Source organism: Zootoca vivipara, chromosome 6 (genome assembly GCF_963506605.1).
Source record: "Zootoca vivipara chromosome 6, rZooViv1.1, whole genome shotgun sequence".
Classification (NCBI taxonomy): Eukaryota; Metazoa; Chordata; class Lepidosauria; order Squamata; family Lacertidae; genus Zootoca; species Zootoca vivipara.
Window position 1 is genome coordinate 71876149 of NC_083281.1, and position 14351 is coordinate 71890499.

At 52.0% G+C, this 14351-nt stretch overlaps 1 protein-coding gene across 2 annotated transcripts; it reads left to right on the top strand.

Moving 5' to 3' along the window:
* The first annotated feature begins 1550 nt into the window (after positions 1–1550).
* On the top strand, positions 1551–14348 carry LOC118086508 (RNA-binding Raly-like protein). 2 transcript variants are annotated; one of them, XM_035118172.2, is made up of 7 exons: positions 1551–1850; positions 3338–3416; positions 11075–11122; positions 11300–11448; positions 12400–12513; positions 12924–13078; positions 13968–14348. In XM_035118172.2, the coding sequence occupies exons 1-7, from the start codon at positions 1814–1816 to the stop codon at positions 14004–14006; spliced, it is 621 nt and encodes a 206-aa protein (XP_034974063.2). In that variant the 5' UTR covers positions 1551–1813; the 3' UTR covers positions 14007–14348. The 2 variants fall into 2 exon arrangements, with proteins under 2 accessions (XP_034974063.2, XP_034974062.2); XM_035118171.2 differs by having other exon boundaries at positions 1557–1850; positions 11072–11122.
* The last annotated feature ends 3 nt before the right edge of the window (positions 14349–14351 follow it).

A 14351-nucleotide genomic window follows, 5' to 3' on the forward strand; every position in this document is an offset into this window, starting at 1 on the left:
AGTGGATCCTTGACCCAGGTAGAGTCCAGGTATCCTGGCAGGCAGACAAATTTAAGCGTCTCCTGCCCACCAAATAACAGAGACCAAACCAGGACGTACGAAGCAAGGCACTTTTATTTTCGCTGTTGCAACAGGGTCCTTCCTCTCACGCAGGAGAACAAGGAAGGAACCCCAAACAAAGGTGTCCTGCCCTTAAAAAGAAATTTGAAATTGGTTTCAGCCCACCCCCCAGAAGCATCACCCATATGTCACAGAAGGGGTGTAGCCCAAGACCGCCCTCCCTAGATTCATCATAGGTACATCATGAAAGGGGAGGTCTGGTGGCAGTAATCTGAGCATCCTGGACCCTGCCCCCTGCCCCCAAAACCTAATCAACAAAAAAGAGATATATTTACATTTCCCTGTTTCCCAGCCAAGTTAATCACACCCTTTTGTCTGGCACCCAGGTATCAGGATGCCAGGGATTATCACTTTAATTCCCGAGACAATGAGAAGGTTCCCCCCACCCCCCTTCTTCCTTGCAGAGGAACACCTGGTCAGAGAGAGAGTCAAAATGGTGTCAGTCAGGCCTGTCTTCCTGTGCTGCTTCAGACATGTTTCTGTACATTCATGTACATGTTATATATATATATATATATATATATATATATATATATATATATATATATATATATGACCTTAAATTTCTTATAACAGCTGCAATAAGTTTAGGGGCCCAGGAGTGGCACATTCTGAGCAAAATTTGGCCACCCACAAACTTGCTCTATGGGGCATAGTCATAGGGTAGCGGGGCAGGCAGTTGCCCCCCCTTCAAGTAAATAATTAAAAATACTTAACTGACCAATCACATCACAGATAGCTCAGTACTGCCCCCCAATAAATCCTGAATACCAGCACCTCCAGATTCTGCTGCTTCTATACCAGGGTTAATGGTCACAACTCCCTCACCCGCTCCTGCGGTATCATGGGAACTGTAGCTTGGCAAGATGTTGCGAGAGGGGGAAAATATTCTTTGTGAAGCATATCTACCATAATGCACATGCTTCCCATCTGGCGGGGGGGGGGGCAGGACACTGTCCCAGCAACCTTAATAAACTACAGTCCCCAGGATTCTTAGATGGGGGCCAAAGAAAGTGCTTTCAATGGAAGCAGCCTCAGTCCCTGGGCTGAATGGCCTGAGGTAGCTCTGCAGAGTGGGGGGGGGGCAGTCCCACGGCCTAGAGAACCGGGGGGGGCTCCTGCTTATTCCCTTGGCGCCCCAAGAGGTTTCTCCACGCAGTCCCACGACCACCACCTAGGGCAGCTACTCTTCTTCGGTGGTGGTGGTAGGGTCTTGCAGTTTCGCGCATGCGCTGCGGAAGAGCTAGACCAGGGGCGCCCACCTCCCCCACCATTTCCTTGCGCGGGGGGAGGGGAGGGGACTGGAGCATGCAAGGCGCCCCCCTGCAAGGCAATAGCCCTCTGGTTGCTCAAGAAGCAGAGGCGTGTGTATATGTGGGAGCTCAGCCCCTCCCCTCCCACAACGCCCCCCCCCCGCCGGATGGCGGAGATGGTTCGCTCCCTCCTGCTCCTCTTCTTCGTCTCCCCCTCCGCACCAGGGCAGATGGTACGTTCCTCCGGCCGACATTCAGGCTGGGGAGGTAGGCAGATAGAGACCCTCCTTTCTTTAGCCAAGAGCGCTTAGGCTGTTGCTGCTGCTGCAACCACCTTGTTGGGAGCTCGTAGGAGAGAGAAAGGCATCCCTTCCTCGCTGCTGGGCCGGCCGGCCGCGGGGCTCCCCTCCTCTTCCTCCCCTCCCCCCCTTGGGGGTGGCATGACCCTCTTCGGCAGCCGGGAAGTGGGCTGGCGCTGTGAGTACCGCTCGTGTGTGTGTGTCCCTCCCCCGTCCATAACCCCCGCCTCACCCCCGGGCTGCGTGCTTGGGAGTGGGGGGGGGGGAAGTCGCCGCTGTCGCCCTCCTCTCAAAAAGGGGGCCAGGAAGGGGGGGGAGGGCTCCACCGCCAGGAAGCAATGAAAGAGGAAGGGGGACGCGGGGGGGGGGAAGAGGAGGATATATCCGCTGGGTCCCCATCAAAAGCCCCACGCCGCCTCCTTTGATTTCGCTGCGCAGGAGGGGCGCGCGCGCGCGCCCTTTCCCTTCCATTTGCTTTGCGCCTCTTGCTTGCAGAACGAAGCGAGGGGGGTCGCTTCTGGATCCTTCAGAGAGACATCTTTACTGGGCCCAACTCTGGGTGGGAAGAAAGTTGGATGAGGATTGATAAGAGCTCTCTCTTTAAAAAAGAAAGAAAGAGAAATTGGCATGTCTATTTTATTTTTTTGAGGCCTGCCGTGGAGCAGCACAAGAGCTGGCTAGGGCAACTTGGAGGGGTCTCGGGGTGGGGCTTCTAGGAAGCCCTCCCCAGGCGGGGACCTGCCTGGGGACCAGGCGCTGATGCACTGTAGGCCTCGATGGCCTATCCTGAGAGTCTGCCTCATCAGATTTTGGTAAACTTTCGCTTGCCAGACCAAGAGAAAGCATCCTTACCTTGGGATGAGTAAGCCGGGACCCCTCCCCACATTTCTCTCTGTGCCTTGCAGGAAAGGGGGCTCAAGATGCCCGAGGGCTCCAGCTCAACTTCCCTGATGCTGGGCCTTTGATGGTGTCCTGGAATTGGAGGTGCCCAGGCCCAAGGAGCACATGCCCAGCCTCAGAGGCTTGGCAGAGTCCTGTAGCAGGCAGGGATTCTGCCTCTGTGGCTCGTGCACAGTGGCAAAAAAAAAATATGTAAACACTTAACATGGTGTTCTAACTAATTTTTCAACTTGGTTAGAGTATTAAGATGCAGTTGAGCAGGCAAGTATTTTTATTCCCGGCTGTCCTGCCAAGTAAAGGACAATAATGAGACACCGCTCTGATTTGCCTTGTAGACAGATTGTATAAATGAGTGGGGGGCATCTCTTTGGCCACCCCCCCATGCTGGGACACTGCCTTTGCTGACACCATTAAGTTGCTTTAATTGTTTTTAATACTGTATAGTTTTTAGTGCTGTAAGCTACTCTGACACCCTAGGGTGAGTAATAAATAAATTAATAACATAATAATAATAATAATGCATTTCAGTTCCTTGTATCTACAGTACAGAGGCTACTCTTGTCTGTACACGGACCTGAAAAATCTAAGCTGGCTTATATCCCTGTGAGATGCTGTAAGGATCTGCCCTGCCGGATGGGGTTAGTCTTGGACTTTGTTAGGAGGTCCCTTCTGGAGTGACAGCGGCCTCCACCCAGCCTGCCCCCTCCTGGGCTTCTGGCCTCCTTGCCCTGGGGTTTCTCTCTCATGGTCTTCCTCTTTCTCTAGATCTCGACATGGCCCGGGAGCCTAAACTGAGCCACGCCAGGCCAAGCCAGAAGAGGCAACACAGCGGAAGCCTGTACCCGTGAGTCTTTTGTCACCACGGATTGGATCCGGCTGTGCAATGTCCAGTTTACTGTGTCTAGGCAGGGAAGGGCAATCTGTGTGGCCCTCCAGGAGTCGTTGGACTCCGGCTCCCATCAGCCCCTGCCAGCAAGGTCAATACTCGGGGTGATGGGAGTTGTACCAGCTGCTTATGACCTGGTCATGGTGCCCACCCCCTCCAGAGGAGGAAGAGAAGGAAATGGCCCTGAGAATCTCTTTCTCCAACCCACTCACTGCCTGGGTTGAGTTCCAGGGCACCCCCTGGCATGGAATTCCTGGTTGCTGGTGGTGAACGATTTATTTTTATTTATTTGCACTTGTTGCCTTCATGTTCCACCTTCCCCCGTCCCAAGATGTTTAAGATGGTGTACATAATTCTCCCCAACCTCCTTTAATCCCCCACAACAACCCTGCGAGGTAGATTAAGCGGAGAGACGGTGACTGGTCCCCGTGGTCACCTGGTGAGCGTCATGACCGAGTGGGGATTTGAGCGCTGATGCCCTTCTCAAGCCTCCTCTGCTGGGTGGTGACAAGCTGCCGTTTAAAATTCCCCGCAGTGTCCAGACATGATGTTGGGACGTTGTGGGCAATTCAAAAAAGCCTCTGCTTGGTCTAGAGTGGCTGCTTGGCTCCCATCAAGAGGCGTTGCTGCTGCTTTTTGCACCCAGAGTTGCTGGCAGGTGGTTTTTGCCACAGCTACTCATGCTCTGGTAACTGAAAGTTTCCAGCTACCACTTATCCTCTGGCCAGGAAATGTGCTGCTTGCTATATTTCTGTGCCTCTTGCAACTAGGCTCCAGTTGCCCTCAGGTGGACTGCTTTTTCCCTTCATTAGCTCATGACACACAAAGCTGGAGCAGTGCTAGGAAGGGGGAACATGGAAGCCCAAGGGATAGGTGCAGGCTTGACTACTGCAGTAAGTGATAAGTGGGGCTGCTCTTGCAAACTGTTCGGAAGCTTCCGCTGGTCCCGAATGGGGCAATCAAATAGTTAGCCAGAACTAAGTGCGGGAATCGTATTTATAGCTTTGCTTCAACTCTCAGTTTTCTCTCAGGTAGGCTCCAGCGGGAGGGTTTTTTCCACTGTGGTTGTGGAACCCCTCCCCCAAAAGCCACTAACCTGGCCTGGCTGCTTTTCTGCTTTCTTTTCGATGCCACCCTGTTTCACCCTCTTTATAAGAACCAGCTAAGTTTCATGGGCTGCGTTCAGTTTCCTATTTTGCAGGGCTGTAGAGAGAGGGACGAGCACTGTGATCTTCTATCGCCGCTTTGCTTCATCCTGCTAGATCCTCACGTGGAGGGTATTCTGCTGCCAAGAAAACAGCTTATAACCCTGGGATTAGGCAGAAGGGTGTTTTTTGGGGGGGGTTTCTTTTTTGCATTTATTTATTTATATGGCTGGTAATGGAAATTGTTTGGTTGTAGCTGTTGAGAAGAGGAAGCCGTGGGGTTGGGGTTGGGGGGAGGCAGTGACTGCAAGACTCTTTCCCCGTCCTCTTAGATTCTGGTGGGATCCGGTGCTGGCTATCCAGCCATAATCTCTGCCTGATCTCCCCATGTGAAGGAGCTGTGGCAGGAACAGCGTCCTCTTGTAGGTAGGACAGAACCGGCTCCAGGGCAAAGGCAAGACAGAACAGGAGGTTAGGGGTGCTCCCAGACAGGGATGGGGTTGGTTTTTATCATTAATTTAGAACAATTGCTAGCCTGCTTCATAGCCCTGAGAGGCTCTCTGTGCATCTTAACGCAAAAAAAAAAAAAAATTGCGAGTGGGCTGTTGAGATATCTCAGATGAGTTGCTAGCAGCAGGATTTGTTGTGATGATTGGATTTCCCCTGCAGAGAGGGTAAATGGGTGGGGGATAAGAGATGGTGTTTTGATGCCAACGTTGTTGTGCAGATGCTGCAGAAATAAATCAAAAACACCTGTCTGGAAGCAGACTCTGGGAACGGTTGGGTGCCCACTTACGCATTGCCAAAGCTGAGGAAGCCTAGCCCTGAGAAAGAGAAAGAAAGAAAGAGAGAGAGAGAGACAGAGAGAGACAGAGAGAGACCCCTCTGCCTGATCCTAACACCTGAGAGGGTCTGTAGGGAAGGAGGCAAGCTTTCATATATTTGGGGCCTTAGCCGTTCAGGGTTTTAAACACCAGTGTGAGCTCCTTGAATTGGCCATGGAAATGAACTGGCAATTATAACAGGAGTTGCGTCTGTTCTAAGTGGAACCCCAGCCAGTAATTTTGCCACTGCATTTTGGATCATTTGAAGCTTCTGAGTTATCTTCAAGGGCAGCTCCATGGAGAGCACCTTGTAGCATGGCAGTCAGGAAGTTACCAGAACATGGACTACTGTGGTCAAGGTGTCTTTGTCCAAAACCAGCAAACCGGATGGAGCAGGTAAAAGGCACTCCTATTTATTTATTTTTTATAAATACAATCCTAGTCAATGAAGTCATCCAAGCCTCCGGCGAGAAGGCCAAATCCAGGAGCACCCCCAAGCTATTGACCTGTTCCTTCTAGGGGATTGCTGCCCACTAGGGCAGCTTTTCTCTCCATCTCTTGGACTCAAAAATTCAGGATACATAACAACTCTGTCTCTCAGTGAGTTGTTTTGATGGAGGAGGTTTTCCAGTTTTAAGTGTAACTGCTATAAATCCTGGGAATTGTCATTTAACTGAGGGTGTAAAGGACAGTTTCTTAGTAAGCCCAAGCTCCCCTCACTGATGCTGACCCCTGTCCTGGAGCCCTTGCACAGGGTGGCTGCAAGCGGCCATCTTAAATTTCCCACAGTGCCACAGAACATCCGCCATAAGGCTGCTTTGGGACACAGTTGGAAATTTTAAAATGGTGGCTGCCTGGTACCGATTAGCTTGTGTGCTGGGCGACACTGCTCTGGGGAACCGTGTCCTCAAGATGTTCCTAGGGGGAATCAATGGGGTCTGGAGGAGAGCAAACGCTGGAGGGAACTGAGGTGATTCCATCCCCCCAGGATTGTGGCCTTGCAGGCCTGTGGTCACAGGAGCAAGAACCAGCGTTGCTGAACCCACAGATGGAAACTTGGAAAACAAAAGGACTGAACAAAGCCTCCCAAAATAACTTGGAGGGGCAAACAATAGCTGCTACGCAACAGCTTTTCCCAAATTCCTGGCTTCGGCTCCCCTTGTTGCTGCCAACGTGCCGTCTCGCCGTGCCTTTAAAAGGAGGGGTGTTGCTATTGCCGGCTGGTGTGAGCCATTCTTCAGTCCTTCTGAAACCCTATAGCTCCCTTTGTCCTGTAGCCCAGGGGAATAGGCCCCGGGAGCTGAGCACCCTCCCTGGTTCACAGGCCTTCTCCTCCACCATTTGGCCCCTGTCTGGGTTTGGCACTGGCTGAGTTCCAGGATCTGCCCTGTTGCATACAAAGAGCCTGTGAGAGAGGAGAGGAGAGACCGCAGGAAAGCAATAGGTTTTATTATGGCCTGAGCCTTTGGAAACCTTCATCAGGCATCCTCCTTCATCACTTAGGTTCTTGCCCATCAGAGCTCAGGCCACGCTAAGTGTCTCTTGTGTATGATACACACTTTCCTGCCTTTTCTTCAACGCTCTTCTAGAAATCTGGTCTGCTGGAGCCAGAGGAAGAAGGGCTGTGATGCCGAAAGAAAACCCTGTGCCATAAGCCAGGGTCTGTGTATTCTGCCTAAAGATCACAACACACACAAGGAAAGCTGCATTCTGTGGCCTGTGTGAAATTAGGCATGCAAATGTGCAGGTTTATTTTGCACAAGTTCTTACGATTCTGCTAGTTACGGGGAAGAGACGACCAGCTGCCCCTTCTGCTCTGGAATTTTTGGGGGGGCGTTCCTTGTAAAACAAGTTTTTAAAAAAATTTAAATCTGCAAAACATGGGTCAAGTAACAGCAACCAGAGGACTTCAGTGTTGGAGACTTGCAGGGCTGGCTATACAATAAGATGACCACCAAGGCACCCCAGGAGAACTTCTCCCCATTCCCTGCCCCATTCTTCAGTGAGCAGTCCCAGAAGAAAATAATGGGGGCCAGAACTGTCTTGATATTTCCCTAGGCATTTTTTAAAATACCTCTGTATGTGTAGAATCATAGGATAGAAAGAGTCCTTTTGCCACACCGGGCATGTAGCTGCAGCATTCTTGACCAATAATAATGATGATGATAATATTTTTATTATTTATACCCCACCCATCTGGATGGGTTGGCCCAGCCACGCTGGGCAGCTTCCAACACATATAAAAGCATAATAAAACGTCAAACATTAAAAACTTCCTGATATAGGGCTGCCTTCAGGTGTCTTTTAAAAGTTGTGTAGTCCTTTATCTCCTTGACATCTGATGGGAGGGCGTTCTACAGGAAGGGTGCCACTGCCAAGAAGGCCCTCTGCCTGGTTCCCTGTAACTTCACTTCCTGCAGTGAGGGGAACGATGGCTGTCTACCTTCAGTATCTCTAACGAAGGAGGAACCCACGAGTCGTGTTCACCTTGTGTGGTTGGGCCCGAAGAGTGGGTGGGTGGGGCAAGGCAGGTAAGAATCCACCACCCCCTGCCAGCTTCCAGAGCCAGTTTGGCCAATGCCAGAGCCCCTGCTTTAGCAGATGGACAAGCCATCACCCCTGGGACACGGTCGCTGCTGTGGCAGTTTCTGAGTGGACAGGCAGAGAAAAGCTGCATAAAACAATCTCCTTCTGGCATCAAGTCAGCCGCTACAGAGATTGACGGTGCAGATGCACAGTAAGGGGGAGGCTTCTGGGAGGAAGCAGAGCGGAATCCCCCCCCCATTATTCTGCAAAACATTCCTGGCGCATGTCTGGCAACTTGGTTCCCATGCACTCCCTTGTGGGATGGCTCTGTAGATAGAATTCGACACGCACACACACACCTGAATGCCAGAGGGAGTTGGAAATAAGGGGGTCTCACCCCCCACCCGCCCCCTTGATTCTGGACCCTTTCCTGGTCCAGAAGTGGATTTGTGCAGGGTTTCCACTTGGGCAAAGTCTCTTGTGTGGGAGAAGCTGGGCAGGAATGCTGGGCCAGGGTGAGGGCAGTGAAATGGAAGATTCCCGCTCCGTCCAGGGGGGCAGGGACGGCCTAGCTGGTTTCCTGGGAAACAGAGCCACAGACATACACCGTTTGGGACTCGTGTGCCTTTTAATAGTCGAGTCGTGAAGAGGGAATGTTGGCAGGTGCAGCTTGCCATGCAGTGCAGAGGAAAAGACACACACACACACACCGTTAAAAAAATGTCATGCAGGAGATGAAAGAGCCCAGAGCCCAAAGGGGCTTGGCCGCAGCGTGCATTTCCCGTTCTTTCGCTTGCTCATGTGGCATGAGATTTATTACAGGCGCATCAGCGCCTTGCTTCAGGGGAGGCGTTCCTGCTGACAGCCTTTCCCCCCCCCCCTCCACCCCTTTCCATTTGAACCTGAAGGGTATGCAGCTGGCACACAGAATCCACCACCCCTGAAATGTAACATCAAGAATCTCTGATGGAAGATCAGCAGGGGGTGGAGGGTTGGAGTCCGGGCTGATTCTTCCACTCTGGATAGAGCGAGTTTCTCGCTGAAAGAACCTCGACCCACCCAATCTCAGTCCCCACACTTTGGCCAAAGCGCAGGCCGGGTGTTGTCAAACTACAACTCCGATCAGCGGTCAGGGGGTTTGGGAGCTGGAGCCTCCTCTCGGGGTGGTGGTGGGGGACACACACCGCCTAGTGTTCCCTGCTTAGGGGTCCCGGAGGAAGTTCTTGCCCCTTCCAGTGTCTGGAAGAGGCTCCTGGGCCTGTTTCCTCCCCATAGGCCAGCAGAGCTCATAGCCAAAAGGGAGGTTCTGGGTGCTTAAGGTTGCCCTACCTTCAACTCTCCACTTCCATTTTTAAAAGAAATGAAATCTCCCCTGGTTCTTTAACTCGTGGGAACAGAAGGAAAATCCTGCAGGCTGGATTCTACTGGAATAAAAGGAGTAAACCAGCCCCTACCTTCCAGAGACCACAAACGCTCTGGGAAAAAAGGATAAGTGGCAGGCACTTGCTTTCAAGTGGCATAAATATACGTTTTAATATAGAATATAATTACGTAGCATTTGACATATTGCAATAACTGTTTAGGTCTGGTTGTTTTGCATTCATCCCTCTGCGCCCCCCGGCCTTTCTGGCTACCTCCTCCAGTGCTCAAATTATTGGAGAAAAGGCGGAGTGACTTAAGGAAACCTGCAAACTCAACCCCCTCTCCCATGCCGATCCCTTCAGTTTTAGCCAAATCATGCCTCCCGCAGTACTTCTCTGGAACAGTAGCAGAGAGAGCAGCCAAAAGGGACAGAATCATAGGATTGTAGAGTTGGAAAGTTTCCCCAAGGCTCATCTAGTCCTATCCCTTACAATCCAGGAATCACAACTGAAGTCAAGGTGGTGTGTGTGTGTGTGTGTGTGTGTGTGTGTGTGTGTTGTGGCACCCCTGCAACTAAAGCATTACTAACCTTTCTCCTCTTTAGTCTCAGGCGCACCAGGGCCAGTATAAACTGGGGAATGAATATACACTTGAATGCCTAAAATCTGCACAGGGGAGCTTGCACCACGCATGATTTGGCATGCTAAATATGCTACCGCATATACACTACTGTCACGCTGACGAGTTACAAAACCCAGATTTCCTTCCCGTTTTGCAGCCTTCCTTTATTCAAGCCAAAGCACCAGAGGAATCGATAGGGCTGCCTCCTGTGGCGGGTCAACATTTGAGATGCGTGTGGCAACGCAAGTCTTGTTTCCAACAAAAATTGTTGCAAGGCGCCTTGCTGATGGCAGAAAGGCAGTGTAGAGATGGAGGGGCAGCTTGGTACAGTGGTTAGACTGGGGGGGTGGGGGGTGAGGTGCCTGTGGCCCTTCAGGCGGCACAGGAGCTCCCAACTCCCATCATTTTTAGCTATGGGCCTTGTTGGCTGGGGCTGATAAGAGCTGGAGCCCAGGGATATCTGCCCCCCCCCAGGCTTCCCATTTCTGGGCCAGGAGTGTTGGACCTGGACTGGGATGACCCAGTGTCGGCTCCCCCCAGCCATGAAGCTCCTTGGGTGATTTTGTGCTGGCCTACCTTTCAGGGGTGGGACCCAGGTGGCGCTGTGGGCTAAACCACTGAGCCTAGGGCTTGCTGATCAGAAGGTTGGCGGTTCGAATCCCTGTGACGGGGTGAGCTCCCGTTGCTTGGTCCCAGCTCCTGCCAACCTAGCAGTTCGAAAGCACATCAAAATGCAAGTAGATAAACAGGAACCGCTATAGCGGGAAGGTAAACCGTGTTTCCATGTGCTGCTCTGGTTTTCCAGAAGCGGCTTTGTCATGCTGGCCACATGACCTGGAAGCTATACGCCGGCTCCCTTGGCCAATAATGCGAGATGAGCGTGCAACCCCAGAGTCGGTCACGACTGGACCTAATGGTCAGGGGTCCCTTTACCTTTACCTTTCAGGGCAGTTGCGATGACAAGGTGGTGGAGGAGGAGGAGGGAGGGAGGGTGGGATACAAAGGAATGAAACAGAAATAAATTAAAAAACAGTTGCGCCAAAGGCAATTTTCCATGCGCCTGTCTCATGGTGCAGCTGAGGATGTTGGGAAGCATGAAATGGCACAGAATTACCTTTTCTTCTCTTGTCTGCAGCAGCACCTGTGACCTGGACTATGAGCTCTATAAAGAGGATTTGCCCTACAGGTGTGTTTTGGGGCTTTGCTCTCCCTCCCTCATTGTCTGCCCATCAACAGAACGAGTGGGAGTGGGTTTCCCCCCACCATATCCTTGGACCTCAGCAAAAAAAAAAAAACCACACACATTTGAGCTGTGGTTTCAAGGGGATTCTGCAACTGACCCTCTTGCTCTCGTTTCCTGCAGGGTCTACGAGTACCAGAAGATTCCTCCGCTCATCACTCACATCCCGGTCAAGGCTAGGAGAAGCCACTTGGGGGCCGGGGGCAAGGCCAGCTTGGGTCCCCACGCGGGGCTGAGGGGCAGCAGCGGCTCCACGGCAGGCCGAACGAAGTGTAAGCGCTTTGGGGCAGAGAGGGCCTGGTGTCCCAGGTGCCATGGGCACTCTTTCGACAGTGAATGAGCCTGTCAAAGAATGTTTGCAGTCCAGGCTCTCTGAGGGACGGGAAAGCAGTCTGTTTGGATGTGACTAAAACCCCACACTTATGAGCACCCGGGTGGCCTGTGGGCTAGGAAGAGGGTCTAAAAGGGAGCAAAGCTGACGAGCAGGGAGTCTCATGGAAGGGTGTAAAGCAGGCAGTGAACTGGGAAACAGTAGTCAGGGAGATGGGGAAAGAAAGGAATTTCACATGATGTTTTGAACTCACCAGCCAGTCTTTGGGGTACAGGTTCTATTGTTTTATTTCCATTTATCTCGTCCTGATGTGTTTCTCGCAGAAACATGTTACTATATTGGCCTGAATATAAGCCACACTTCCCCCCCCCCCAAATTCCGACCATGAAAAGTTAAAGTGTGGCTTAAATTCGCGACTTTACAAAAACCGGCTTTTACGAGACTTCCGGTGAGGCAAGGTGGCGGGCGCCATGGCAGCATAAGACACAATTTTAAGGGAGCAGCTTATATTTGGGTATTCTCTCTCCCCCCCCCCCGGCTTCTTTGTGGGTACAGCTTATATTTGGGCCAACACGGTACTTCATTTGGGCTCCGAGTTCAAAAACCAGCAACGCTTCAGATGGAATTTTGTATCCATGCATGTGCCAAGGCCCTTTTGATTTGTAAATATGAGCTCCTTGCCCACCACAGCTTCCATGAGCTAAGGAGAGCAGCCAGCTGACGGCGGTTTTGATCCACGCACTTGGACACAACTTGTAGCCTCCCCCCCCCCCCACAGCCTCCCAGTGACAGAACCAGTGAAGAGCTGGTGTGAACCCCTCCCCACCCACGTAGGTTTCTACGGGGTGCCAGTAAAGCGGTTTAGGCCGCTCACGCTGTCTTTCCCTTCCAGTGCGAGCAGAGGAGCTGCACTCCATCAAGGGAGAGCTAAGTCAGATTAAAGCCCAGGTGGACAGCTTGCTGGAGAGCGTCGACCGGATGGACCAGCGACGGGAGCAGCCCACAGGTGAGGAGGCACGCGAGAGTCGAGGAGCTGTGAGGATGAACAGCAGCATTTTGTTGCAGGTCTTAGGCACAAGCATACATGCACACAAAGCAAAGATCAGATCTTCTGGTCACAAAACTTGACTAGAAATTCTAAATCCTAGCTTCCTTGACTACAGCAGGTTTGTGGGCTGGAGCATCATTAGGATTCCTGCCTGCCTGAAAACTCATTGAGCCGCAGGACCTGGCCCAGTGGAGCAGACTGCACCTGCCTTGTGGCAGCATAGCAAACCTAGGCTCAGTGCTCAGGGGGACTGCCTGGGAGCACCACAAACGGCACCCAGCGCCAGGAAAAAGGTGGTGTGGAAAAGTGTGGTGAATGGGTAAGGGGGTGTAAGGTGGCCTGCTTCTCTGTTTTGTCTCATCCCTCAGGCTCCAAGGAGGTCAAGAAGAAAGCAGCCGCCAGCACAGAGGCCTCCTACTCAGCAGGGGAGACCACCCGGAGGAAGGAGAACCCCGTGCAGGATGGCCGGGCTGCTCTGCCGGAGGTGGACAGTGCAGAGGAGAGCACAGACACTGAAGAGGCGGTGAGTGGCAGCGCCGAGGGCGGAATAGCAAGAAGGGGAGCAACTGTGAGGCTGCAGGTCTCTCCCTCCCTCTTCAGTGGAAATTCGGGAACGCAATGTGATTTTTTTGGTGATACCATGCAGACACAGTACTGCATTTTATTGCTACAGCATTGCAAGCCGCACCTGTCCAGAGCGTCAATGGTCAAGGTGATACCTTATGCAGAAAAAGCTACCAGGGTCTCTCGGGATTGTCCATTGCAAGAGCCCACTGAACCTTCCCCCTCTGCCTTTTTGTGCAAAGCAAGGCTGCACCGTTTCCTAAGCTTTTCTGCCTTACCTGCATCTGCGCCATTAAGCAAGCTTTGCATCTCATTATGTGCCCCAAGACAGAGACACACACACCTTCCAAGCTTTGGGGCGGGAGAGCTGGTAGGAGCTCTCTCAGGCTATTGGAAGTCCACTAACTCCACAAGTTGCACAAAGGTCAGGTCACGGCCATCATCAAATGTTGAGTATTTGAATGGTTTTGGTTTGATCAATGTTGTGTTTGTCATGTGACGAGGAGGGACTGTGCCTATCATAGAGGCAAGATGGCCAGAGGGGCATAGGGAAGACTTGTAGAGCAAACACCAGGGGCCCAAATTCTTCACAGGGGTTTAGCAACCATTCCTGCTTTTCTTAGGGAAACGCTGGGAATTTTAGCCCCCCAAGATGAATAGGAATATTGACTCTCAGCACCCTTATCAAACTGCAGTTCCCAGGATTATTTGGTGGGGAGCTGTGCCTGTCGAAAGTGCTTCAACTCTGCTTTAAGTATGCAGTGCAGATTGGGGCTGAGGATTCAACAGAGAAAATGCAGAGTTATACCTCAGGGACGAGGCTGACAAAGCCTCTTCTTTCATTGCAGGCAAGGAACCACACGTTGGACCTGGAAGGCAGCCAGTAAGAAGACCTGGAGTGCCCCCAACCCCTTTGCCCGGCGTTTCCTTCCTGTGTTTTGTATTCCTTCCGATGCCTCTGGCTGGTGCTGCGTCCGGCGTCAGTTCCCCGCCGTCAGGGCTGGTGCAGAGGCCGAGAGGCCCACCACGGTCTCCCTCGCACCTTTTCCTGGCCTGGCAGAGAGAGACTCCTGTGACGCGTTCGAGGGAGAAGCAGCTTGGTGTTCTTTGTTGTGAAAATTAAAATATGCCAATGTGGGAGACGGGTGGGCAAAGCAGGCAGTGCCAACTTCGCACTTGCCCAGCTCAGCATTAAACAAAAAATAAAGCAGTCGCCATCTCCTACTGATAAC

Excerpts from the sequence above, each read along its gene's own strand:
- LOC118086508 (XM_035118171.2), top strand. The coding sequence starts at position 1,814 with ATGACCCTCTTCGGCAGCCGGGAAGTGGGCTGGCGCT. Across the intron at positions 1,851-3,337 it reads CCGGGAAGTGGGCTGGCGCT|ATCTCGACATGGCCCGGGAG; the intron begins GTGAGTACCGCT and ends CTCTTTCTCTAG. Across the intron at positions 12,514-12,923 it reads GCGACGGGAGCAGCCCACAG|GCTCCAAGGAGGTCAAGAAG; the intron begins GTGAGGAGGCAC and ends CTCATCCCTCAG.